This window comes from Hyalella azteca, unplaced genomic scaffold (genome assembly GCF_000764305.2).
Source record: "Hyalella azteca isolate HAZT.00-mixed unplaced genomic scaffold, Hazt_2.0.2 contig1112, whole genome shotgun sequence".
Taxonomy (NCBI): domain Eukaryota; kingdom Metazoa; phylum Arthropoda; class Malacostraca; order Amphipoda; family Hyalellidae; genus Hyalella; species Hyalella azteca.
In genome coordinates, this window is record NW_025931444.1 from 72,761 (window position 1) to 99,085 (window position 26,325).

The following is a 26,325-nucleotide window of genomic DNA, read 5'->3' on the forward strand; positions in this document are numbered from 1 at the left end:
GGTCAATTCAATTTCCTGGTGTAGATACTTCAGTTGACTAGTAGCAATTGAAAATTAGTCATGTCACTTGTAAGCAATACGTTAAAGCTATGATCCGACAAGCAATTTAAATTCTTAATGAGTATCAATATTATTGCGTCTGGCTGCTTTTCAAATGTATTTGTTATCCCAAAGCTATGCAGCAACTCAGTGGACGCTGTGCAACTCTATGGAAGCTGTGCAGCAACATATTAGAAAAGCATTCTTTTCAGGTTAGGCAACATGCATTTCGAATAGCAAGCCGCCCGTTTCAATTAGTACATTCACATGTCCGCGAAATGCTCAATATTCATACGCACGTCTCGTTTCTGTGCCTAAAATTGAATGCGTAAGTCTTCAAAAAAAAAAAAAAAAAATGGCATTATGTACTCTTACTGTGAACGCACATCATCAATCGGTAATAATCCTATTTCTCAAGCGTTTAATCGCAACTACTCGTTGAAATTGACTTAACTATCCGACAACGATTATTAACAAACAAAAATTATAAGGTTGAATGAATCGGAGGTGACAAACAAAATACTTTTATTGAAATATCGAAAAAAAAGCCATAACAGCATCAACAAAACACCATGGAAGGCAATAAAATTCCAACATTCCCAGAACCTCAAATTTTCCTCAATATTGCTCAACTGTTTCTACAATTCAACTATTGTTGAACTGGTTCTCGGTAGACCCGTGTCGAATTTGTCTTCGAACCAATAAGGCATCAACCAAGGCTTATGCCTAACAATGAGGAACGACAACGAACTTTATCAGTTAAGTAGCACAAATTCCCAGTAGGATGGATCACGAAGAGGCACAACTTAATTCTTTTGAGTATGATCTTAAAATTAAACTAATCACAGTAAACTAAGAACAGTGGCTAAAAAGCGCTATAAATACGATGAATAAATACAAACTTAGCATAAGCTGTACACAGAGACAGATCTATCATCCACACGCCAACTTTTGACCAAGTCAAAATTCTAGCTCAAAAGTGCGGTCAAGTTCTCTGTCCAAATTCTGTGCTAGAGTGTTGCAAAAACTGAATATCCCTCTGTCTCAAAAAACAATGCTGAGAAATGAAAAATCAAAGTTTAGTTTAGAACAGCTTCAGCAGTCTTATTCGATGTACGAATAGGGGGCATATTAGTGCAAAGAGAAACCGTGCAAAAATCTGAAAAGGAATGCTAGTAATCAAGTTCAGAAGTTGACTAAGCTTAATGAGTAAATACCTTCCATATTGACAAATCAAATAAATAAACTGCAACAAAACAAGCCATGAAAGCAGGCACAGACTAGGACATGTTACCCTACAAGGTAAGGAAGTCAAACGAAGACGCGAAAGAAATCAACTGTCCCGTACTAGGTCTGAATCAACGACCAGTTTAAATGATGCATGCAAAGGCTCATTTTGGCCTGGTTGCCAGAGGATGGCGTTAAATAAGCGGGACTGTACATTTCTTGCGCTTCTTTGAACGAGAGCAGCGCCGCTGGTGCGCCACGCTCGAGAGATTGGTTCTAGCAAGCTAATGGCTGCTCCCAGGGTGCTGGTAACATAGTTAACTGGCGTAACGGAGCGCTCAGTGTTACTTGGCTAAGTCAACAAGTTTGTGAAAAACTAGATAAGAATTTGAAAAAGTCAGTTTATCAAAATAAAACTCATTACATCTCTAAACAACTGACATAGCTTGATCCACATCGACACGTTTGGTAATACAGTAACGCTGGAACAACCAATAAACAGTAGGGATAACTACCACAATTAGCCTAACAGGTAAGTTTAGCAGTCCAGGGTTTCTTAGGCCTAAGTAACATCATTACAAACATACACGAGTAGATATTGGGTTCCGAGCTAACAATTCACCGTATTTGACCTCCCCGTGCATCCTCTGCCCACAGTCAGAAGTGCACGCGATCCTCAACCCCTTGATGGAAGTAGCACACCGAGAAAGAGCGCAAGAAGGAGCCCTCGTCAAGTTCTTAACACTGAGCGAGGGTTAAGCAGAGAACCGCGGGACATCTACAACAGACCACGCACCGGGTTCAAGCTCTAGCATTCTGTAGCCGAAGAAAATTTTTTCGAACTCTAGGGTTTTAGTTGTAAGCAACGGAGTTGCTACAGAGGATCAAGAGCGATCACCGCGGTACGGGCAGCGAGCAATGCTAACTACAGAAGTTGTCAAACTACAACAAACTACCGGTCTAACAATGCAAAACTGTAACAATTGTGGAATGTTCTGTCGCACCAGTGACTCGGTTCGGATCTCACTGCTAGACTAAAATGACACTCCATTCAAGTCACAGACGAGGTGAAGCTCTTCCGTAATAAGAGTAAATAAGCTCAACCCAACACAGACTTTTACCAAATTAACAGATGGGACAGAGCCCATTGGACGAGCGATCCTAATACTGGTGTCTTTGAGAGGATGAAAACAAAATGCACCACGGTATGTCGGTATAATTTTTGTGGCCACATCTTACAGCCACGCCGCAGAGAAGGCCTTTGAATTTCATCAGCAAGCATGCCATTAACTGTTATCAGTCAGGACATAAAAACGTGGAAAAATAGACTTTCGAGTGCCTGCTCGCTTCAGACTCTTCGTCATTGACATGGCTGTGTTAAGAGCTATAGGCAAACTAACACGAGAGAACAAACTTTCCAAGAACCACAACAACTGGAATGTGCTCTAGTATACAACAGAGTGATTGCAACACAATGGCACGACTGACCCAAATTTGATCAAATATTTGGAACAGAAGATCTACCAGTGCAATGGGCTCTCTCGCATCTATCAAGCCTAGGGCAACTACATCAAAGAACTATATTAACATGGAAAAGCACACTTCGTATTGTTATAGAGCCAATTCTAATCTAGCCAAATACATCCTAAGTTATGAGCTAGAGTACAAAAAAGCTTAGTTCAAATTTCATAAGTATTAGAAGTTCGATCGGCGAGTGCGCAACACCTTGCACCATCTTACGCTCACGTAACTCTTCAAATTTATTCATCAAGAAAATTTTCAACAATCCACAGCACTCAAAATAACAATAGCAGATCTGCACAAGTGCAGTTTGGGCAAGTATCTTTTACCAATAAATCCTTTAAAAGATGCTTAAAATGCTCCTCACAGAGCAATAACAAGGAATTGAGCTCATGATTAGCATCTTTTAGCTTCACTGAAAATTTGTGAAATTTTTTAGTTGCAGCTTGGAAGGAAGATCAGGTACAATGATGTCAGTATGTTCATTAGAACAAAACCGACTACAAAGACCTTTTCTGACTCGCTAATAACTATTTCAAACATCAACATTCAACAAGTAGCGAAATTCAACTACACCAAAAAAACGCGATGGCCTCTAACGTGTTCTATGAGAGGACATCAACAACAGTAACACAAGTTACAACCCCACATTGTAAAGTCTATTAATGTGGTTATTTTCCAATGAACACCAAGTCCTCGATTGAAATCTTCTCAAGTAGAGGCTCAGCGGACTTTACTATGGGCACCCTTAAACCTAGGCCTGGACGTAGAATGCAACGTTTAAGGCATGTTCCTACACAGTGATATGAAAGGTCACAGTTGGTTAAAAGTAAGCTAGTGGGAAGATTTTCTCGGCACAATTCCAGGAAAAGTAACGAAAAATTTCTAATTTAGTTTCATCCGGAACATGTGCCCAGCGTTTGGCAGTAATTAAAAAAAATGACAAAGTTCGCTACTCCCGGATCTGGGGGATTTTGTGTGAAAATAATGAAAGTAACTTTCTCTGTGTAAAACAACGACCTTCGTTGCGACTAAATTCAAATAAATTTGAGAAACGATTCACGAACGAGTATCTAAATACTAGAGAATAGTTACTCAACAAGCAACAGGACTAAAAAAAATGCTCAAACACGAAATTGTTCTCAACAAAACAGTGAACGGACTTCAAAGATATTACAAAGCCCTAGACATGTACAGAAAGATGCAGTAATTAATTCAATAAAAATCATTCACGATTTAAGACATTGAAAATTATAATTTGCTGAAAAACTCCACATAAAACGGCTCACAGAAAGCTAGATCTAGCAGAACTAAAAACGGTTTAAGTTTGCATCTAGTCCTGGACTCTAATTTATTTACGTACCAATAGTTAACTAAAGGAAGCTGAAGAAGTTCAGGGATATTGTGCCGAGGCAAAACTCATGAGCTACGAAACTTATTTGCTCACTTCCAAAAATAAGCAATAGGGAAAATGGAGAAACCTTAAAATTACGCAGCGAAATTACGTGGTTAGCGTGACGCACATAAACCAGTGCACCGAAGTTCATGACAAGCTTCTCAATTGTGTTTCACAGCTGAATTCCACAGGAACTAGTTAGTGCTAAGACTTTCAATGGAGTCTAGAAAAAATCGCTTTTTGGCCCCCAATCATTTATAATTATTTGGGAAAATCTACAGCTCTGATCAGCATTTGATTGTCTACGAACGCCGTCTACCGACATTCTAAGAGCTCATGTCACTACAAATGACAAGGCTTTTAAAACCTTCGTAACTGAGGATGTTGGTTCTCAGTAACCATGCTTAGGCCGACTAAGATTAGCGCACTAAAACTAAAACTCTCCTGGAATATCAACTACGGTAACAGCTCTAACATTTCAAAACAAGATATAAAAAATAAAATTGAAATAAAACTAAACAGTTTTTACAAAATTACACATACAGAGGCTATGCTGAGTGATAACGTAGGCTCCAACATCTAAAAGTCTATCAGCGTCGCCCCTTTGTTCGATCAAGCCAAAGGCCAAGACTTAGGAATAATGGGCAGCAATACGACATCCAAGGCGTAGGTTAACAGCTTATTCTTTTCTTACAATGATGAAAGCAAGCGGCGAGGTAACAGAAATAAATTAGGGACGAATAAATACACAGCAAAAACTTGAACAAAACACAAGTAAACAGAAAAGGCAAACAGTTAAGTGTAACAGGGAGATACCGTAACGCAGACAACAAAAATTGCAATGAGCTCTAAACAGAAAACAGTGGTCTAAACTTGAGGGGATGGGAGGGTATATTATGAATCACCGGTGAAAACTCAAAGTTCTACAATCCTTTCTACAATGCAGGCACAATCACTGAAGAAATTTAACCAACGGGCATTCAACGCAATTCTAATCAGGATTATGGGGGGAATTAAAGTATAATTGGAAGGTAATCCTGTGACCGCACGAGTCAATCAACGTTCGATGAATAACATTTTATTTCCTTATTTATTTGTTTTCGTGAAGACAACAGACAAATCAACGGTGACTAGGCTCAGGTTTAAGATAAGTGTTAAGTGCCTATAGTATACCATTGCAATTGAGTTAGTCAGCACATCAATAAAAAATAGACTACACGCCAGCAAGAGCTAAACCTACGAATAAGCCGTCATATCAAAACTATTTCTCTAACAGACGGCCTACAAAACCGGGATTAACAATTGGATCGTGAGAAAATATTTCCCCGAGATGTCCTCTCAATTCCGAGTGACTCGTTTCATTCCCTCTTCCCTTCAAGACTTTTTGTGGAATGTTATTAATATTCGAGGTTACACGAAAGTCTTTCATATTCCATCATTTGAAAAATCCTTCCAGTAAATCACGTAGCTACAACGAATGCAGTAACAAGGCTTAACGCCCCACTGTTTCTGAAAACCAATAAGCGATATGAAGACCAGAGCGAATAGAAACGAGTCGATAGGTAAACAGGATGGTTGGGAACCACAAACGTCAAGTTAACACGATGGTAACAGTTGAAATTTTGGAAAACAAAAACAAAAACACAACAACCCTCAGGCCAAATCAGGAATGAGGAAACAGAACAGAAATAAAGAACCTTTCAGAGATCAACTTAATATGAAGCAACCAAAGAAACTAAAAATCACACCCTCGAGAAAATCTAGCGTAATTTTCAGAACAGAATAATAACTAAAATCGGGCAGAAAATAGAGAGCAAAATACCATACCACTTGGCCAATTGAGCAACGTGTAGTTAAACGAATCGATATTGTCGCTTGCACACCGAGACTAGCGCGGAAGCGTGAAGAACACGCAAGGTGACCGCGACGTGCTCAAAGTTTTACATTTCTGATAAGCAGCAACGTTCATTACAACTCCTAACACCTTTCACTGCAGCCAATGCCACGCAGGGGAACCCTACGTAATGCTCTCAAGACGAGAAAACTATAAATCGCGTTCAGATTGACTGCTTACAACTCTCATTTAAGGTCAGAACTCCAAGTCCACACGCGTTTCTCCAATTCATTATCTGAAAAATCACACTTCCTTCTAAAGCAATCCCCTCACCTTATTTTCCAAGTGGGGAAGTTCAGAAAGTTAGTGAATCACCAAGACTATCAACAGCTGTTTCCAAGGTGTGTTTACAGATGAGGAGGTACCTGCAGATACCTGTAAACGTAGAGGCGGTAGTCCTTTGAAGCCAAAACCACTGAGCCATCGTCCATGAGAGCAACGTCAAAGCACTGAGCGTGTTTGACTTTCGACTCGTAGGCGGATACCAGGGTACCGTCCTGAGTGAACAGGGTCAAGTTGAAGTTGTTGTGGTTGTCAGCAATCAGCACTTCTCCCTGAGTGGTCAAACCCACGCCTATTGGATAGTTGGTGATGCCCTCACCGCCGATCTGCCTCAGATACTGCCCGTCGTAGTTGAACACCTGCAAATACATTAGATAAGAAAATCTTTCAGATGGCGACCTAAAATTAAACTTCAAGGGAGACAATTGATGGAAGTACGTTCAGATAAAAGATAATGTTCTAAAACACGATAAAAAAATACGAACTTCCATCATTACTTGACCAATACAAAATAACTACTTCACATTTATAACTGAAGAGGATTCACTCGTCAATAAATTCAAAAATTCAAACTGCGTATGAAATACTTGCCTTCACACAGTGCGCCCTATTGTCAGATATGAAGATCTCTTGTTTATCGTTGACAACGCAGCCGTTGGGGAACTCAAGGTGGTTGGGGCAGTTGAACTGATGAAGGACTGTGCCATATTGGTCGAAGATAATGACGCGCATAACTTTGCACTCTACAACAATGATTCGACCGCGGCTATCAACAGTCACACCTCGCGGGTAGCACAGAGTGCTCGCGCCAAACTTCCGAACGAACTGACCATATTGGTTGTAGATCTGAATTTGATGTGTGGGCGAGCGTTCGGTGACGATGATGTCTCCACTTGTTCTCACCACAGCTACTCTGTTAGGGTACAAAAGCTGACCGTCTCTTTTGCCGCACTCTCCAAACTGGAATTTGAAGCGGCCTTCCTTGTCGAAGATTTGGATGCGGTGATTGTTTGTGTCAGCCACGATGATATCATTTTGGGCATTGACAGCTACACCGCTCGGTTCCGTAAATTGTCCTTCCAAGACTCCAAACTCGCCGAATTTGCAGTGGTATATCATTTTCTGGCGCTTAATTTGAGACCTTGGTGGGAACTGGTTCAAAGAAGAGCTGAACTTTACATCTGCCGACGACACGTCGGCACCTGGAACCAAGCTCATTACATCGTGGTTGTAAACTAAACCATCACCAGGACTCCACTTTTCGTAACCAGCAGTTGAGTTCAAGTTCAGGTCTCCTAAGCTGGCAGCCGAGTTAGCTGAATATCCAGAATGCATCGGACCGTAACGCTTGAAATAATTCAGCTGCGAGTTTGCAAGCGCCCTTTCTAACACGTTGCTAGAAACTGAACCCCCATTTACAGTCGAGTTGAGAGCAGCCAAAGTGCTGGCCAAAGATGAACTGCCGAGGCTATTGCCGTGGAAGTTACCGTGGTTGGAGTGGTTCTGTTGCTGCATCTGAAGGTTTCCAAGCTGGGAAGCTAGTGAGGACAGCTGTTGCTGATGAGCAGTGCTTGAAAAATTTCCAACGCCATTCGACAGTGCAAGCCCATTCAACGAGTTCAACGTGTTGTTGAAGTTGTTTAACGAAGATACAGACGAATTTGGCCTTGCAATAGGACCCATTTTCGAAGGCCCTTGTAGGTCAGCTGATGACCTGATGTACCCGAAGCTGTTGCGAATAGACTGTTGCAAGGCAGCATAGTTGGTGACAAACTCGAGCTCGCTCGCACCTTCCAGTCCAACATCCAAGTTCATGGAGACTTGTTCCATGAGGCGGGCTTCTATCAATCTACGATGCATCAATAGCTCTGTTGGGCTAGCATATTTCTTCAGTTTTTCGACGAAGTCACATGCAGTCCAGATGGCATCGACGCTGTCTTGCGCCTTCCGAGCAGCAGTAGCCAGAGATTGCTGTTTGTTGTTGTAGTAGTTATCGAGCTCCAAGAACATTTCATTGCGACGTTCAGTAACAGCCGCTACGTGTTGGTTGTAACTGCTTGTGATGTCGCCACGAGCCTTCTCGTACTGCGTCATCATACGGCAGCTGGAATTCTCGATACTTTTAATGCACACTCTGAGATCTTGAGCTTTGGCTCTGGAAGCTTCAAGACATTTGTTGAAAGAATCCATGTGCGAAGCAACAGCGTCGGCTAGGCTCATGTGTTGGTGCTGAGGCTGTGGATGCTCCATAATGGCGCAATCAGCACAGATGGGAACGCGGCACGGAACACAAACTAGCCGTACGGCTTCTGCTGGATGACGAATGCAGGCAACGGCTCTGTCTTCCCGTGCACCATTTTCGATGCCCACCACGGTGTGGTTGAGCATTCCGTGCATGTAGTCGTGTGAGGTCAAGCAGTTCGAACACAGGCACTGAGAGCAATTAATGCACTTTGATGTAGCCACATCTCTTTTGCAGACGGTGCAGCCCTGGTGATCGTCCGAGGACGAGTTTTCGAGTAAGCGTTGGATGGCGTAGTCCGGCATCAAGGCTATAGGAGGAACCTCAGTTGTATTGTGACACGTTGGGCAGGTTATTTTTTCACCGTCGTAGATCTTGTCAAGGCACTGCATGCACACGGCGTGTAGACAGTGCAGGACTCGCGGCGAGTTGAAAGTGTCGCTGCACACGGGGCAAGTTGTAGCAATCACACCAGCCGGACCAGCAACCGAACCTGAGTGAAATAAGCATGTCATCAGTTTGATTACTGCAAAGCAAGAAAAAATATCCATCTTCATTGCTTAACGGTTACGTTTTTTTTTCTTGCATCACACAAATGCGAGTACCGGTACTGATAATTTTGCGACATGAAGGGAGCGAAAAAATTGCCAAGAACGAAGCTTGGAGCTTAATGTCAAACAAATGAACAATCGTTAAACTTTCGGTTAAGCTCGTACACTGAAAATATTCGAACCCTTGTCCTCAAAACGTTAAACCTTGTCGTTGAACCCTTGTTCTTCACACGTAATTTTAATTCCCATAATCTCTGAATGAACTTACTGGTAGTGGACACGGGGGGCGAGTTCTCCAAGGAGCGCGTGGGGTCAGAGTCTATGAGTGAGCCGATCGGAGTGCCGGCCAGGGACTCCAGCGATGGTGTCGGGCTGCCCGAAGACATTGTGCTTCCACTGATCCGCCTCTGAAATAAAAAAATATCGGAATGAGTCAACTTTGCACGAATACACAAGTGACACGAAAATAAACGCAAAGTAAATTCTCTATATGAGTTAGAACTCAACTCTTAACATTCTTAAATGATACTTCAATAAAGGCTAATATTGGCACGATGAAAGCTGGGTATTTTCAAGCAAGACTTTAAAAAGGCTTCGAATATAGCTTTATAAATTCTCATCCGATTACCCTATCGGAACTTGGACCTACTTTCTCGAAAAATGTCTTTCTTCTTCACGCACCGAGAGCAAGTTCTTTTGTTCTTTTGAAAAGAGAAAGCTGCATTTACGTGCTAGAGAACAGTGACAGGGTTTGAAATAGATCAAGTGCTGGTGCGTCCTCTTATTAGATTGATTCTTTGTAAATTTTAAATAAAAAACTTCAGTTAATTAACCTGCCCGAAGGAGGCAGGCTGGAAGGCCGCAGCAATGTAGGTCATGAGAGCAAAAGTCGACTCTGGCGCCGAGCAACACACGTACGTCCCCTTCGTCCACTTTCGCCCTTGCCAGCACCACGCACTACCTCCAACGTTCACTGCCTTTCTCACGTTCCCTTTCGCTGATGCGAGGGTCGGCCACGCAATACAAGGACGCTCCGACATTCGTTTCAACGGCTTACTTATATTGCTTTTCAATCATAAACTTCGATCATTACACATCACCCTCAGAATCACGATTTTAAGTCTAACTCGTCAGAATTAGATCGTTAACTCATCAACAGTACGATTCGTTCCATCATTCAGCAAGGCTGTCGGAGCCACTTTTCCCAGAAAGTTGTGACGGTGAAACAGTAATGCAGAACTAATATTCCCACCTTCACGAACTTTTAAATTATACTTCGCTTCTATAGCCGCCGTTATCGCAACCCGAAACTTTACCTATGATAAATTAGCGTGCCAAGTTCTAGAAGTGAAAGCCTCAGTGATAGGCAGCCGTGCGGCGGCAAGGTTAGGCCATCTGATAAGATCCAGTTTTTGTGAAGTGCAGGCAGGAACAGGAAGAACATCAACACCTGCTTAGCGATTCAAGGCTTCCAAGTTGTTGTTCGAGCAGCAAGGGTAATCAAGCATTCTCTCGTCAAAACAAACTAGGATTTCTATAAAAATTTCGGCAATAGTACAAACTGATTTGAAGAGCATAAGAAAAAATAATAGCCTGTACGGTACCTGCTAGAATTCTGATTACACATACTTAGTGTAATCATGCACTTGCCAATCAAAGCTACGATATTATAAAAGTGAAAAAAATACAATGTCAATTATTCAGACGAGAAAGATGCAAACGACAATGAGGCAGGAGAGGAAGTATTGCGCAGCAGGGTTTGCGGCAATCGCGATAGCTCTCCACTCCAAATTTGTTCATACGCAAGTTCGACTCCGTGGTACGTGTGCAAAAAAAACATTTGTTTGTCACTAATCTCTTTTATATCTCGAGAAATGCGCAAATGAAATTAGGCTTCTGAAGATGCATGGCCAAGTTCAATCAAATCAATTCTTGATTATTCTAGAGATTTCTAATTTTCTGCATAAACGAGGTTTACACTCTTTACGAACATCGAAGTGTGCTGTGTGAAGATCAGAGTCCCCAGCCCCAACCCTCGCCCAACTTGGTCCTCAGCATCGCTGCCAAATATAGAGACCCACGCGACTCCTGTGTGCTCATCTCCAAAGAAGAGCCCGATAGCTATCCCAGAGCCCGATATCTAGCCAGCTGTCCGTGATTATAATTTATCATCAATTCCGATTGTTTCGTCAATGCGTTCGCATCATAGGATAGCCCAGAATCTGTCATGATGCTAGTATGAAAAATATAGGTTTCATTGGGCGAGTTGAATGTTCTAGCAGGTAAAAAGAACCGTAGCTCTTAGTTCTCATCAGTCCACAATAATTATATACTTTAATTCAATGCCTTGATAAATTCGAGCGAATATCCATCAATAGTTGATGCATGTTAATACGCTGGATAAGCATGACGAGATCCCACCTAATAAACAGTGGACATGGTGGCCATAGGCGATTTGATCACCATACGAAGTTATTGGTCACTACTGTCGTGCGCAGTCAACTGATCAACAAGATTGCTGCTAATACAAAGCGGGGCAACGCATGCTAGTGTCAACTCATTTCCTGTGCAAGCGAACCTTTCTCTTCGGGTTCCGCTGCTGCAGTGCCCTTCACCCGCTGCCTCATGAGACCTCGCACAGCCCCTCTCGTACCCCGCACATTCACGCCTTCGAGTAGGCTACAAGCTACCCAGTGTAGCACCTAACACGAAAGCCACACGACTATGAAACTAAGCATGAAAAGGTTTTCATTTTCCTTTTCATTTTTTCGATTTGCATATCTTAGATGGGTTCTCTTGTGTGAAGAACGTATAGAAAATTCAATGATCTAACATGCTCGTACAAGGTACATTGGTTCAAATGCATTTTTTCCCCTTTACTGTAATTCACTATTTTTTTTATAAACAGTATCGACACCAACAGTGTTTAGATGGTTATGCATAAATGAACAAGATTACGTCGAGAGCTAATTCACCGCTCGCCGAAGAACCTCAGAAGAAGTTTATATGGGTTTTCGTCGGCGTTTTCTGATGGTTGCCTAGGGTTGAATAGAAGAGGAACTGAACGGGCTACGAGATAATTGTCTATGACTATTTATAAGCGGTACAGACAAGTCATCGACGCTATAACATTGATTCATCGCAGTAAAAATCAAGTAAAACCTCTCGTGATGCAGGATATTGAACTCAGCAGGCGGTTGAAGCATAAAAAGTACTTTGAAGGGAATAGTAGCTGGTACGTTAGGAGAGACCAAGTACCTTTGCATAGCATTTGTGGTCAGCAGTACACGGATGAATTTAAAAACGCTAGTTTGCATTCGTTAGAGGACAGAGAACCTCTGAAAAATGCGGCCAGCAGGAATAAGAGGAAGGATGATCCTCTGAAAGGCAAACGGCTGCAGGAAGGCAAGAGGAGTACAGCGCTTTTGTGTACGTGAAGGAGGGCAGATGGCCGGCCAGAAGTACAGGGGATTGAGCAGCGGCAGCTGACATCGCATGAAACTCCCAGCCAATTGGATCAATATTTGGCGCCCCCAGCCCCTCCATCTCCGACGGGTAACGCTTTGCTGCTTTTGCCAAAGCCACGACCCGGCAGCCATGATCGAAAAAGACGTCCTTAGAACCAAATGAACCACTTCGACAAAAGCACGCCTAGTTGGCTTCAGACTAGAGATTTCAGATAAGTGAATTGGATATCGAAGGCAAAATCAACTATATAAACTAGGATCCTGCAATGCTAGCACTGAATTTTCATTAAATTTCAGACAACTCTCACCAGGAAAATTCAGTGACTTGGGCTTGTCACAACGGACGAGTGTTCGTGAGGAGAGAACACGAGTAGTTGAGACTTTAGAGCAGGCGTTCGTTAGGCCTAAAATAACGATACTTCAAAGCTATTGCTTTGTCTCTAAGAGGCAAATTCGGAAGTGGAACAACAAACTGAAATTACGTCCACATAACCATAAGCACTGAATATGAATGCACTGAAGTATCGATTCAAGGGACAAAATCGAGCACTCGCAAATTTAGTAGTATACACCACACTGAGCTAAACTGGAAATAGAATAAGCGAAGGATGGCAGTTAGTGAAGCAGTGTGTATTGTGAGCGAGCACGGCTCAAGGAGCGCAAGATGTGGCAACATCGCCAAGCTCTGTAGGCCTGAAATTACGTCCACATAACCATAAGCACTGAATATGAATGCACTAAAGTATCGATTCAAGGAACAAAATCGAGCACTCGCAAATTTAGTAGTATACACCACACTGAGCTAAACTGGAAATAGAATAAGCGAAGGATGGCAGTTAGTGGAGCAGTGTGTATTGTGAGCGAGCACGGCTCAAGGAGCGCAAGATGTGGCAACATCGCCAAGCTCTGTAGGCCTAACGTTCAGCACGGAGTTCTTCCTCACGTTTGTTTGTCCAAAAATAATTTGTAAATAGGAAAAATTACTAATTATTACTTCTCTTAAGCCCTACTAAGAGAAAAAAATTCTAGAGCAAAATAATAGAGTACACTGAAAGTTCTAGTCTTCGTGCGTGCTTGCAAGGCAACGAAGTTGACTTCAAGTTCTAATTAACCTTATGATTGAGAGCAACCAAGCAGCAGCGGCAACATCAGTGACGAATGACGGCGTTATGCAAGCAACTCCAGCGCACGTGACGGCTTTGCTAATGTAGGCCAGCGCGAGCTGCGGCAACCACCAACCAGCATGACGGAACGTGACGTAATGCAGCGTTGCGCTATCTCACACGGCCTTCTTGCGAACGAATCAGAGGTTGCAAACAAAAACTATTACAAACGAGAATGTGGATATGGTAAAAAAAATTATTTACAACGAAGAACCGTGCCCATAAGTGAATGTTGAAAGCTTTGTTTTATACACCTTAAAGCAAACTAGTTTATCTGCTGGTTCCTATCGTGAAGGTGATAGGTGATAAGCTGGGCACCCACGCACTAAACCACCACACTAAAGGCAATACGAAAGGCAGCAGCTGACCGGATCCAAATCATAGAAGCAAAAAATAATAGTAAAAATAAAAAAAGAACACCAGTTGTCACTCTGAACCTTTCCAGTTCTCAAGACGAAATAATTTCCAACTTTAGCAATGATGAGCTCGATTAGGGATAACTTTTGTCAAATTCATTATACTCTTAACCCCGAAAGTACAAAAAGTCAATTAATGGAAAATTTCAACTGATAACCCAGTCGAGAAATTCAGAGGTCTTACTTACACGCACGAAGTAAGCTTTAGCGTCATTGCCTTCCCACTTCAATGAAAAATTTCTTATAAATACAATTGACGGAAGCAAAGTAAGTACAGCTCGCAGGGGTTTTAACACACCCGACCGACTTCATGTTGTCGCCCTTGACTTGGCATGGACCGAGCAGTTGCGGAGATTTTGCTTTCTCAGGCCACCGTCTCTAACTAGCACATAGCGACCCCCACTGGCACTCCAACACTACGTTCCAACTCTGATCTGCTGACAAATTGACAATCTCTATCATTAGGACATATCGAGGAGACTGGGCATTCAAATTTCAACCCTTTTAGATTTGCATAGGTAAAACTAAACCTACACGCGGTACGATTATAACGTAAAATTATGCATAATGACGAGGATTGCTTGCAATAACGATTATTCAGTAACTAACTTCGAATAATTGCGAATAGAAGCCTCCACCAAATTTCACAAGCAATGTGACATTATATAATCAAGTTTACATCATTACCAAGCTCCACACACCTGTGGCAACAAGTGTTCTGATGCTATTGGCGTTTGCAGCCACACGCACACTGACACTGAAGCACTAGGCAAGTTTATCGAATAAACGAAATCAGAGTCGATAAGCTGGCCCATCTTATCAGTAAAGCTAAACTTGACACCTCACTCCAGAATATAGATAGCAAAAGGTCAAAGATACTCGACTGTGGACACGCAAATTTCAGACAATCAACTCAAGCTCACAAATGCAGTCGATAAACGAATCAATATTGCGTGAAAAACACAAGCATCAAAGTCGACACCTGAGTGACAAGATATTTTTGATAATCTGGTTGCAACAGCTCAACAGTAGGAAAAGTCATTGCAGTATCACAACTCTTCAGCTTCCAAGAACGTGATTGGGTCGAAACGTGCCCTAACACGATTCATGTTAATAAGGAGCAAGTACGTAAACTCCAGTGCTCTTCACCAGGTGGCGCGAAGAAGAGCTACAGCGTCGCACCAGCCGCGGCCAAACCCAGCTATCGATCGCTCCGGGTCTGGCCAAGCGGGCGGGCGTGTGACGCATCGCGAGAAACGACCAACTGCTTACAGCAAAGACGAGCTCGCAACAGGTTCCGTTCCGGGAAAACAAGAGACTTGCGCCGCCGGGCGAAGAAGATCTTGGCGCCGCCACCCGGGCATCGTCCAGTTTGATTTGAATTGCCGATGAACTGCGCTCTGGCAATTGTAAATGCATAAACATACAAGAAGTCGAAAAAAATGCATCCAGTATAAAATGAAAACTTTTGGTTAACTACGCTGGCCGTGATTACGAATAGAACTCGCCTATTTGGCTGTTCCAGGTTAACTTGGATGGAAGAATCCAAGTGAACTGTAAAGGAAAATAGCGGCCGAACTACGGCAAGCATTTGACCATAACCGAACGAACCGGCAAGCATTTGACCATAACCGAATCTACGGCCGAACCGGCTAGCATTTGACCATAAGATTTGTCCCGCACGCCTCTCGAAAAATGAAAACTTCTGTTAACTACGCTGGCCGTGATTACGAATAGAACTCGCCTATTTGGCTGTTCCAGGTTAACTTGGATGGAAGAATCCAAGTGAACTCTAAAGGAAAATAGCGCGATATCTACGGCCGAACCGGCAAGCATTTGACCATAAGATTTGTCCCGCACGCCTCTCGGAAATACCTGAGCGGAGCCCCCGCCCTTCTTCCTGAAGCTTCAGCGTCGCGCGGAGCACTTCCCACGACCTTCGTTCGCCAAGGTTACCAGTGACGATTTATTTATTAATCGGAATGCCTGAGTCGCATTGAATCCAAATGATAGCATGGTTTTCTACATTAGTTCATTGCCAAAGCTGAGTTTCATGCACGCATAATTCTCCAAGTCAGAGATATGATACGCAAAGCAGAATATGTAGCGATGACAGTTGATAGTATAATTGGGCCGATACTTCATGAACTTTGTTTTCTAATTTGGACAGAATACTCGACATGGTAAATATAGTTGTAATATATATCAGTTCAAGACAAAAGTTCATAATCACAATGTAGTGATATACGATGAACTCAGCTCGCGTGCAAGCTCTTACAAAGAAGATTCTAGTTGAATACAGAACATCCTCCCGAGTTTAGCGCGTACGCCGAGCGGCCAGCGTCTGTCGTAGTCAAGGCTGCTCTCAAACTCCAGCTACAGGTGGCCCAGAAGGCCGGGCTTGCTGCTTCCAGTCGCTCAATACCAAACATCACGGGCTTACAAAGAACCGAACCTCCAAGCACAGCACGCGGTGAATGACCCAGCAGCAGCAGTAGCAACAAAAGTCGTCGCGGGCATACACATCGCTTCCACGAAAGAATCGCCCCCAGACTTTCTGTAGCCATGCCGATACTGTAAATAAATCTATAACTACGACTATATTTTGGCGACAATCCATGCCTTTGCATAATGATAGCCACACGTGATTGTTTGTTTTTTCCTGCTACAAAATTATCCGTTCACTAACTTTTTTCAAATGCGAAAAAGTCATGCGCGATTTGAATCTTATCCCACGTGAGTAAAAATACTACGAGTTCAAATTTTTGCAAGGGCTGTATGTTCGCGTCAATAACTCATTTCATGGGTGACTTTAGAAGTCTTTTCGACTTCTTTATTCAACTCATTTTCTAATCAAATAATGCCACAATAATTTTGTATATGCGATGTACTGATCAGGCTCCGCATTTCGGTACCAACACACCTCCTTCCAATTAGCATGCGACTCGCAGAAAATGATCTCACAAATAAAGGCAAATGTGACACATGGAGACGTGGCTGAAGAGAAATCAGTCGTGTGATCACCTCCAAGGCTAGCGGGAAATAAACCAGTGTATAGAGCTGCAGTGATAACCTTGACATTTGTAAGGAGAAAATGCCTTGCAACTTCAAACGTGTCTATACTGTCAATGTGACGCATGGCAATCGAAATATTCAATTATCGATGAGCCTAAATTAAAATCGACAGGATAATAAGGAGCACAATTCTTGCATAAATGTGAACGATTCTATTGGCGTTAGAACAAATGGCACACATCAATATGTAGATATAATGGAATATATTAAACATGCAAACGAACCTAGTTCAAGATTGAATAACAACACATCACAATCGTTTGGTAGAGTGACCCAATTAAACGAGATTAATAGATTCTATAGCCAATTGATTTAGAACTCTCAGGCAGTACAAGTCTTCAATTACTAAGGAGCGCTAACTCGTTGGTCCCAATAAAACATTCTTTGAGCACCGCCGGAGAGTTGACAAAATACACCTACAAAGCCTGGAGCAGCCTTTGTTGGTGACAGTCTCAAATGAAAAATCGTGTAACAATAATAAAACTCACAAAGTAAAGTACACACCATCTAGAAATAAGACGCTCTTGTGAAACGGGAATTAAATTAAAAAATTAAAATTGCCGTTGAACAGGGCCTGCAGCGGAAGTCGGTTAATAGGCAAATAAAAAAAATAAACTGGCTAAGTCAAGTAAAGGAAGGCAGGCAAAAGTAAAGTAATAACTATTAGCATGTAGACATGATAAAGAAGGCACACGTGAGAGGGCACAGGGGAGAGGGGGGACTATCATGACGTAAGCGGGGGGATCTCGCTTGGCCCGCGACCAATACCAAGCCCGCCCTCGCCTGGTCACCACGCGAGCACCTCTCCTTGCCTTCACCGAACCTGACGCAGTTACGCTGCCTCACGTATCTATAGATTGTTGTGGTTAGAAAATAAATCAACAGTAAATATTTCATATGAAAACCGAATATACTAGAGCGCTGCCACATCTGTTCAGCGTAATAGGTTTAAAATAACTATGAGCTGTACGAGAACAAACTGCGCATTACTGATGCATTCATTATTTAGGAGGTGACTCGCACTGTACACGGTTTTATAAAATGTATAGTACTATAATAACAAGCTATTCAATTTCACGACTATATCCATCTTGCTTTTTTACTAAAATACCATTTCCATCATATGGCGGAGGTCTATTCGCATTAAGAACAGTTCACTAATGAACGGTGATTAACGCTTTTTACAGAAATTTCAAATTTGTAATTCCGTCAATAAAACACCTGCACGGGAGACTATTCTCTTCATTTTCTAAGGCCCTGCAAACAAAAAGCAAAGTAGAGCTGGAATCAAACTAACAATCCCTTCTAACTTATTCGAGAGATATCCAAAATGGATCATTAAACTCAAATGAGATCAGCCAAATCCAGAGAAAGATGCAAAGATGTGTACATCACTAGCAGGAATTTGAGTTGAGACGGGAAGTTTTTGTTTACATCAACAGACCTCGGCTCGAAGGGTTAGGCACGCCAATAGCAAGGCTTCGTAGCAACGCAAGCTTCTGCGGCAAGTCTCTCGCATAGATCAAACAAACAAGCTTATCAGCAGGGCCGGGCATTGGCTTTGGGTCAGCGCAAGCAATATCGGCCTCTCTACACCAAGTGTCACGTGATCACACAGGAAACCAACGTGTCGATCTTTTATGTTCATGACAGACATAAGAGAACTAGAATACATTGCGCCCAATCTCGATGATCGGACGCGTACAAATACATCGATTTGAAATTTTAAATTCACAACTCTCGTGATTAAAAAAAATTCCACTTGCTGAAATCAAAATATGATTTCCCATCCTCGTCAAAATTATTGGTCAACGACGCATAATGCATTCATTTTTATAATAACGTATTAGTTCTTTCATACAGGTACCTACAGGAAGCAAAGATCAGGTTAGCTATATTAGACGCTTCAGATAGCCTCAAAAGCTATATATTACTGGTCGAAAAACCTAAAATGTCCAATAAACCACTATTAACATAGATATAGATGATACCACTGATGGGACGGAGTTTATAATATACGCGTAAGCTCACCGTCCCGGAGAACCGGGAGAAGAGCAAGAAATATTCAGAACAATGAGACGTTTCTGGATCAGCGTGATAATTAAGAGACATTCAAAGAGTTGCGTAAATATCTAACATTTAGATAATGCACGGTCTGAAGTCAAGGAAAGACGAATCTTGCAATGAATGTAACGAAGGATAACTTCCAAATGTAAATACACACAGGAATCAGATACCGAGATTACGCTCGCTACGGGAAACCCAGCAACGAGGCCAACAATTCAACTTGGTTCATAGTATATTCAACAGCTAAAATGCCCCAGCTCTCATCCGTATGATCAAAGCATGGAATGGTCGTCGAGGCGTTGCAACGTGCTACGCAAAGAGAGGGAAAGTGGTGCATGACGGCGAATTGGGTCACCAAGACTCAAGAACACTGACGTCACCAAGTGTAATAGTGAGCGATAGAGAAAAGCTGCAGCACCAAGCCGTCGCGAAAAAGTGTTAAAAACTAAAATGAAATTTCTTGAAAGTAAAACGGCTACAGTGGTCACTTGCAGTTATGTAGGTCAGTATAACAACACTCAAGGATACACTTGTGCTTTCATCTGTTCGGTAGTTCGTGGCCGCACCAATGCAACATGCAGCGAAGAAGTCAAGCTAGTAGAAATTGCCGTCGAAAAGTGCAAGATCTGGTCGCCATGTAGTTACTGCTCAAACTATAACAATTTCATCCTTCTAGTTTTGAAACCAAGTAAATAAGATAGCCATAAAAATTTTATGCGACTAAAGCGGGCATTCCTACACAGCCTTCTCTAAAAAAGTAAAATTGTGAATAAAAATAACTATGCCAACTAAAATGCACCAAGATTGTTCACAAGACAAACTTTATTACGTATACACATTTCACGATCCAGCTCCATTCCAGCACAAGCCAACATCACATTATGCAGTGCTGCAAATTTCCCTACAAATAAAAGTCTTCCTTAGGAATTGCATTCTAAAATTTAAAAACGCGCCTGACGTAAGCAAAAAATGTGTTAATGGTACAAAAAAAAAATTCGTCAGCAATGAATTAACCAATATCAGCTAGTGAATTTGAGCACCTTTCAACTAAATGGGACCCTAGGGGAAGTCTAACATGCCGGCTAGATTTGAACGTTGCTCATGACGAATAAGAGGCAACGCTCAGCGATAGTTTACAGGAGCTGGAGCAACCACAATAGTGAGGTGGGTATTTGAAGGTCAACAGTTAGGATTTGCGATTTTCTTTGCAACCAAGTCTCCTTCGCCCGAAAGATCCCTGTTAAAACGAGCGTGTTGGTATTGCCCCCTTAGAAACTGAACCAAGGTCTGATCGAGTTCATCTAACCATGCCATTTCCGACTACATGTATGCAAACTTTAAAAACTGATAAAATTTCCCTTTACTTGCTCGTCAAACTTAGTTTTGCCTAACTAAAATTTAGCGAGAACTTCGCAAACTGTGGCAGGCTGCCACTGTCAACTTGTTCATGCTGAAAGAGCCCAAATTTAGCCCTGAATCCTACAATAAACACTGGAATGACTACACCATGAATTGTTCGCCTTTCACATGATAAAAAAGTAAACCCTTCTTTTTGAGGACGGATTTCGATTCATTGTCACGGATTTGGAAAATTCGATATTAAGCACCCGCATGGCATTCATCAATTCATTAGCCACAGCGTACCGCCACGGACCATTTAGAAAGTAATAATTTTTAGGGGACAATTAAAAACCGAGAAAACCATCAACATTTAACGGTTATTCAAATTCAAATTTTAATGCATTTCTAATTTATAATCAATTTCTAGTTAAAGTTCAAATTTTTTCAATATAAATTTTAGAAATATTCTAATTTCTAAAATTTGGTAACCACGTTCTTGACACGCCTCATCAGTCATCACAGTAAAGGAAACGTTAGCGCAGGTATGATACACGACTTCAATAATAGTACATTCCCATAGAGAAATGTTAGAAGGATGAATCCTTATTGAACGAGTATTCGTCGACTTGCGATGTTCTGAGTACAGCACAGCGACTCCACCCAACACCACGCCACAGGAGGCAGGACGATTCGTCAGCCTTCTTCCTCCCCTCCCCCCCTGACTCAACCACATTTCCTCCCCCTTCGTACCCCAGCATCACCATCAACTCCCGCTTCCGTATGGTACGGAAGTGGGGGTTGATTGAGGGAGGAACAGAGCGCGTCTTTCACTCTGATCATGCGAAGTGTAGAAAACTAGGAACCCCAAGATCTTCAAGTTCTCAATGAAACGAAAACTTCAAACGTCATGGTTCAAAATAATTTATGAACGTTAAACCTTCTGGCTTTATCGCAAGTTCTGATTGAAATAGCAGGCCAGGAGAAATCCATTATAAATTTAGGGGCGAAACGATATTCAGCGAGTGTCGTGCAAGATTTGTAGGAGTCTAATATGTAATAGAAGTATTCGAGGCTCTGCAACCGAGTTATCAAATGTAAACAATTTCTACCTGGAAAAGTAGCAACCCCCATAGATGTGTAAACTAGAAACCAAGCTAATTGTAAGTCAGATTCCATCCCAAGGTATTCTACCTGACTCTTCGACTATTCCGTCGACCATGAAAAACAAGAGTTCAAAGAGACGAAGAAACTGAACAATGGAGACGGTGAGGAGGCAAGGGCGTGGTCCCGAAATTATACCTTTACCGCTTTGCTTGTGATGAAGAACCGATGAAGGAACAGAAATAGTCCACGATTTGCTATCTGTAACTCATCTGAAGTCTTACTTGCACAATCTATGGCAACAAATGGTGCCTCTGAATTTGCATGAGAAGTTTCAACTTTGATTAAAGAGTTAAATTCAATCGTCTAGCAGTTGAAGACCTCAAATTAATTCGCGAGAAACTATCCTGAAGAAATTACCAACTACCTATTTTATTTTGAAAAGTTCAAAGCGTGATGCTAGCTTAATGATTACTGCTCAAGCATGAGGTTAAGAGGCGTTGGTAGTGAATAACCACCGAGGAGGACGTTCTATATATGCCCATAAGCAGAGAACAAAGACTGAATTAGGTTTCAACGGAGAACATAGCACATGCAAGCCGGGGCGAAGGAGTCGCGCACGACAGGGACGGGGCGGGCAAAAAGCCCCAGCCCCTGGGAGTGCAAACAAAGAACAGCTGCCGGTGAGGGACTTCCATCCGGCAGGTGGCCGAAGCCGGTTGGGGTTGGTTAACGTCTGCGGACAGATGGGCGGCGGTCACACAACCGAGACAAGGGATGTAGCGAGACTAGTTCCCAAATCCCCGCATTATGAATTTCCTTTTGACTAATTTTCTTCCTGTCGCGAGACGCTACTTGCAAATAACCCAACTTCTCGCCATAAAATGAACACGATACAATGTTCAATAGTTTAATAACTTTTAGCATGTCAACAAAATTTTTAGACCTCTCGAAAGTTGACATTCGCGCTGTCTGATGACTTTTAAAAACGCCGTCCGCGTGGTTCATCCAACACTGAATTACGTCAACGTGTTCGTCGAGCAAAGAGAGCGGTAACTGTGACTACCGCCCACATTTCTGCCCAGGGACACGTTTGGTGGTAGGGCAGACCACCTGGTTAACTAAATACCTTCAGCAGCGAGCGCACAAAGAATCTCTAGCAGGACCATCCAAGATGGCGATCCTACGCCCGCATTAGATGAAATGCGATCATTTGGGATCATTTTTCCATGAGCATTTGGAAATCTAATTAATTTGAGTGCAACGGGTGAACAAACCCACAATTATAGGCTTCCACGTTTAGATTTCAGCCATAAGTTTGATTAGATTAAATTTACACGACTAATCAGAACCGTTATTGTATCCATGGCAAAAAATGCTCCTCTGTTCGGTTAGCAATTTCCGCACTTCCTACCTTTTACAACTACACAGTTCACGAACGATAATCACTGCTCGACGACATGAAACTGACAATCGTTTCTATGGTAAAACTCTGATACAGTATTTGTTTTCAATACCAGTGATATGTATCAAGATTTTTTCTGAGATTTATAGTAATAAACATACCAGTAAGTTCGTCTCGTGGAGACAGAACGCAACCCAATAGCCAACCCATGCAAGAAGGCCATGTGTTGAATGCAACGCACATCACAGGAAGAATTTCGGTGTGATAATATATTGACTTGGGCGAGAGATAAGACATTCGGAAACAACGCAACGACTTATGACTAACCAACTAAATTTAGAGCCATTTGGCGGGAGACTAATACCGTTGCAATCATTGCCGCTGTAATTTCTCAATACAGCGTTATTGCCTCTCGAGGATGATATGTAGCTGAATGATGGCAGAGCATTATCTCAGACAGTAATAGCTATATACATCGAGTATTATATCATTCAACGGTGAAACTACTGTAGCTGTAGAGCCCTTGTATAAATTGCGTCATTGGTCTTATAACTAGCCCTTAAATCAAAATAGATATTCGATTGTAGAAATCATGCCCATTGCTAAATTTGTTCTTGCAACTAAACAAATGGGAAATTGAAATTCCAACAATGTTATGTCAGATAAAGAACGAAACACTTCAGTACGACATTTTATAAATACGCTTGTAGCTACTTTGCTAGACCTAGAGCAGCTGAATAGTATCACAGGGCTAAATCAAAGTTCGACCAGAAAGTGGTCAAGCACAAAGATTCAGGTACGACGGGTGATGCAGATCAAGACGGAAAGCGGGGAGCAACAGCAACGAGTCGTAGGGAAGTAGGTTAGCTGATGACCTTGCAACGCCAATGCAACTGCACTCTCACTTTTGCACGGCCCTCCAAGCCAGTCCCTGCCGTCCTACGTTCCCGTCCAAGCAGCACCACCTCCACGACCATAAACGGTCAAAGTTGAGCGTGAAAATCTGCGCATTTCAGCCAGTAACATGGCGTGAGGTGTACGAAGAAACTAGCTCAGGCATTTGTGTATGTAAAGCTAATCAATGTTTTCCTACGATGCGTGGTTTGATATTACAACTTTACAAGGCATTCATTTCCCTAGCAATATAACCGTACGAGCAGTGCTGCAATTCCTGCTCATTTCTCAAAACATATAGAATTATATTTCAAATTTCTAAACAGGTTTTCAAATTATATAGAAAAAATTTCAATCTAGAAAGTTAGAAATGGTATAAGGTTCTCTACCCATGCAAAAAATAAAAGACTGCGGTAGCCAAAAAAATACAAATTTTATCATAATCAATCAGAATAGGTAATGGTACGAAGACAACTAGGTATAAATGTAATGTCATCAGTCATGTCACTCCATGTGCCTCAATCGACGAGACAACTTAGCCAGCAGGATCGGCAAAACTAAGGTACATTGAGCACCGCGCGAGTTAAAAATTGCATTATAACAGCAGAGCAATACCGAAACTTCTAACACTGACCAGGCTACCTTGCAACAACGCATTTATCCAACAGGAAGTTAAATGGTGCAGAATAAATTCAAAAGGCTTCAAGAACCGGCACACAATATTCCAACTCGCTCAGCAAATTCATCAGCCTGCTGATGTTCGCCAGTTGCCACTTCCAACAGAAGAAACCTCAAACCGGTCACACCGAGGGCACTGATTCTAATACCTAACCAGAATAGTACTATTCCACATACCGCGAACAATATGTACACAACATGTTTATTCAAAAGCCCCGTGAACTAGCAAGCACAGCACAGCTGCAGCATAAGCCCTGGTAGACTGAGAACTCGCAGCGGAAACAGGCGCCTAGCGTAGCATCTAACATAGCTAGCTATAAACATCAAGAAGCGACCGACTCTACAGTGACAATATTCAATATTAGACCAAGTAATTTACTACAGCGTTATTTTTTACGAATGAACAGCAATTCGCTCGCATATACATAGGTATTAGTTTCATTCCGGGCCTCAGTTATGTTCATCGCTTTAGAGTTTAGTATAGGTAAAGTTGACTATTCGAAAACTTATCATTCAACAGGTCTCGAAGACTTACCGGCAGAAGCTGGTTCGGAGCAACCTTTGATGTTACAGCTAAAGCCACGATTAACAACGTCTAAAGTAGCACTTTGTGTATAAAAAATTGTGTAACAATGAGATCCACTACGAGCTAACCTCCGCAGTGAATCTACTTAAGAACAGACGCGCCTTCCTTCGAGCACAGAATCGAACATACTAACTTGGAATCTGCCGACGAGTCACACCAAATTCGGTGGGCGGGGCTTCTCTCAAACACAGCATCGTGGTTGAATAACATGTAATGAAAAATTAGATCGTGATGAGTAGTAATATGCACAGCATGAGTTTCAATATAAATTTCATTATTTACGGAGTTTTTATAACTAATTCAAAGGAATAACAAGCCAAGTTTGGGAATTTGATCTCAAAACAAAGAGCAGTGTCCATGTTGTCATACTGACGCCACCGAAACAAGAGCACGCGCGGCAAATCTCTTTGTCCTCACCTCAATGTTATTTAAATGCTTAATTCATGCGTTTATGGTTAAAATGACTTATTTTGTTATTAAAATGAAAGTATATATCTGTTTGAAAATTCAGTCGAACAATGCATTATGTTTTATTGGCATTGCTTCGTCACTTCATCTGCATGCTTTCTGCGTCTGTGGACGTGATTATCCAGACGCAACAGTCGGTAACGTCTCGGTCTCAAAACATTGAAGAAGATCTATTGATACTTTTTTCAAAATGCATTGTAAATTTGTCGCGTTTTAATGCCAAGAAATTTCAAAAACATTTTTATTTTCAATCATCTTAAAATCTAACACAAATTCGACTTTTAATGACTATTTTGATCGATTGAGTCGTACATAATGATCAAATAATACTCGTTTCAAAATTTCCTAAATTAAGCGAAATTAAACACTAAAACGGAATTAATCACCGGCACAGTAAATATTGAACGCGGTAGCAGAGGAGACCCTTTTTTCATGTTTGGTAAACTGTGAGGCTGAAGATGTTGTTGTTCAAGATTCGTTGATATCGATTTACCCAATCTGAAAAAGGGCGG

At 41.9% G+C, this 26,325-nt stretch overlaps 1 protein-coding gene across 3 annotated transcripts; it reads right to left on the bottom strand.

Moving 5' to 3' along the window:
• Nucleotides 1-547: 547 nt before the first annotated feature.
• On the bottom strand, nucleotides 548-26,325 carry LOC108679509 (brain tumor protein). 3 transcript variants are annotated; one of them, XM_047881576.1, is made up of 4 exons: nucleotides 26,200-26,325; nucleotides 9,421-9,559; nucleotides 6,951-9,094; nucleotides 548-6,718 (listed from the first exon to the last, which is right to left on the bottom strand). In XM_047881576.1, the coding sequence occupies exons 1-4, from the start codon at nucleotides 26,245-26,247 to the stop codon at nucleotides 6,425-6,427; spliced, it is 2,625 nt and encodes an 874-aa protein (XP_047737532.1). In that variant the 5' UTR covers nucleotides 26,248-26,325; the 3' UTR covers nucleotides 548-6,424. The 3 variants fall into 3 exon arrangements, with proteins under 3 accessions (XP_047737532.1, XP_018023626.1, XP_047737526.1); XM_018168137.2 differs by lacking the exon at nucleotides 26,200-26,325 and adding an exon at nucleotides 25,295-25,470; XM_047881570.1 differs by lacking the exon at nucleotides 26,200-26,325 and adding an exon at nucleotides 9,986-10,227.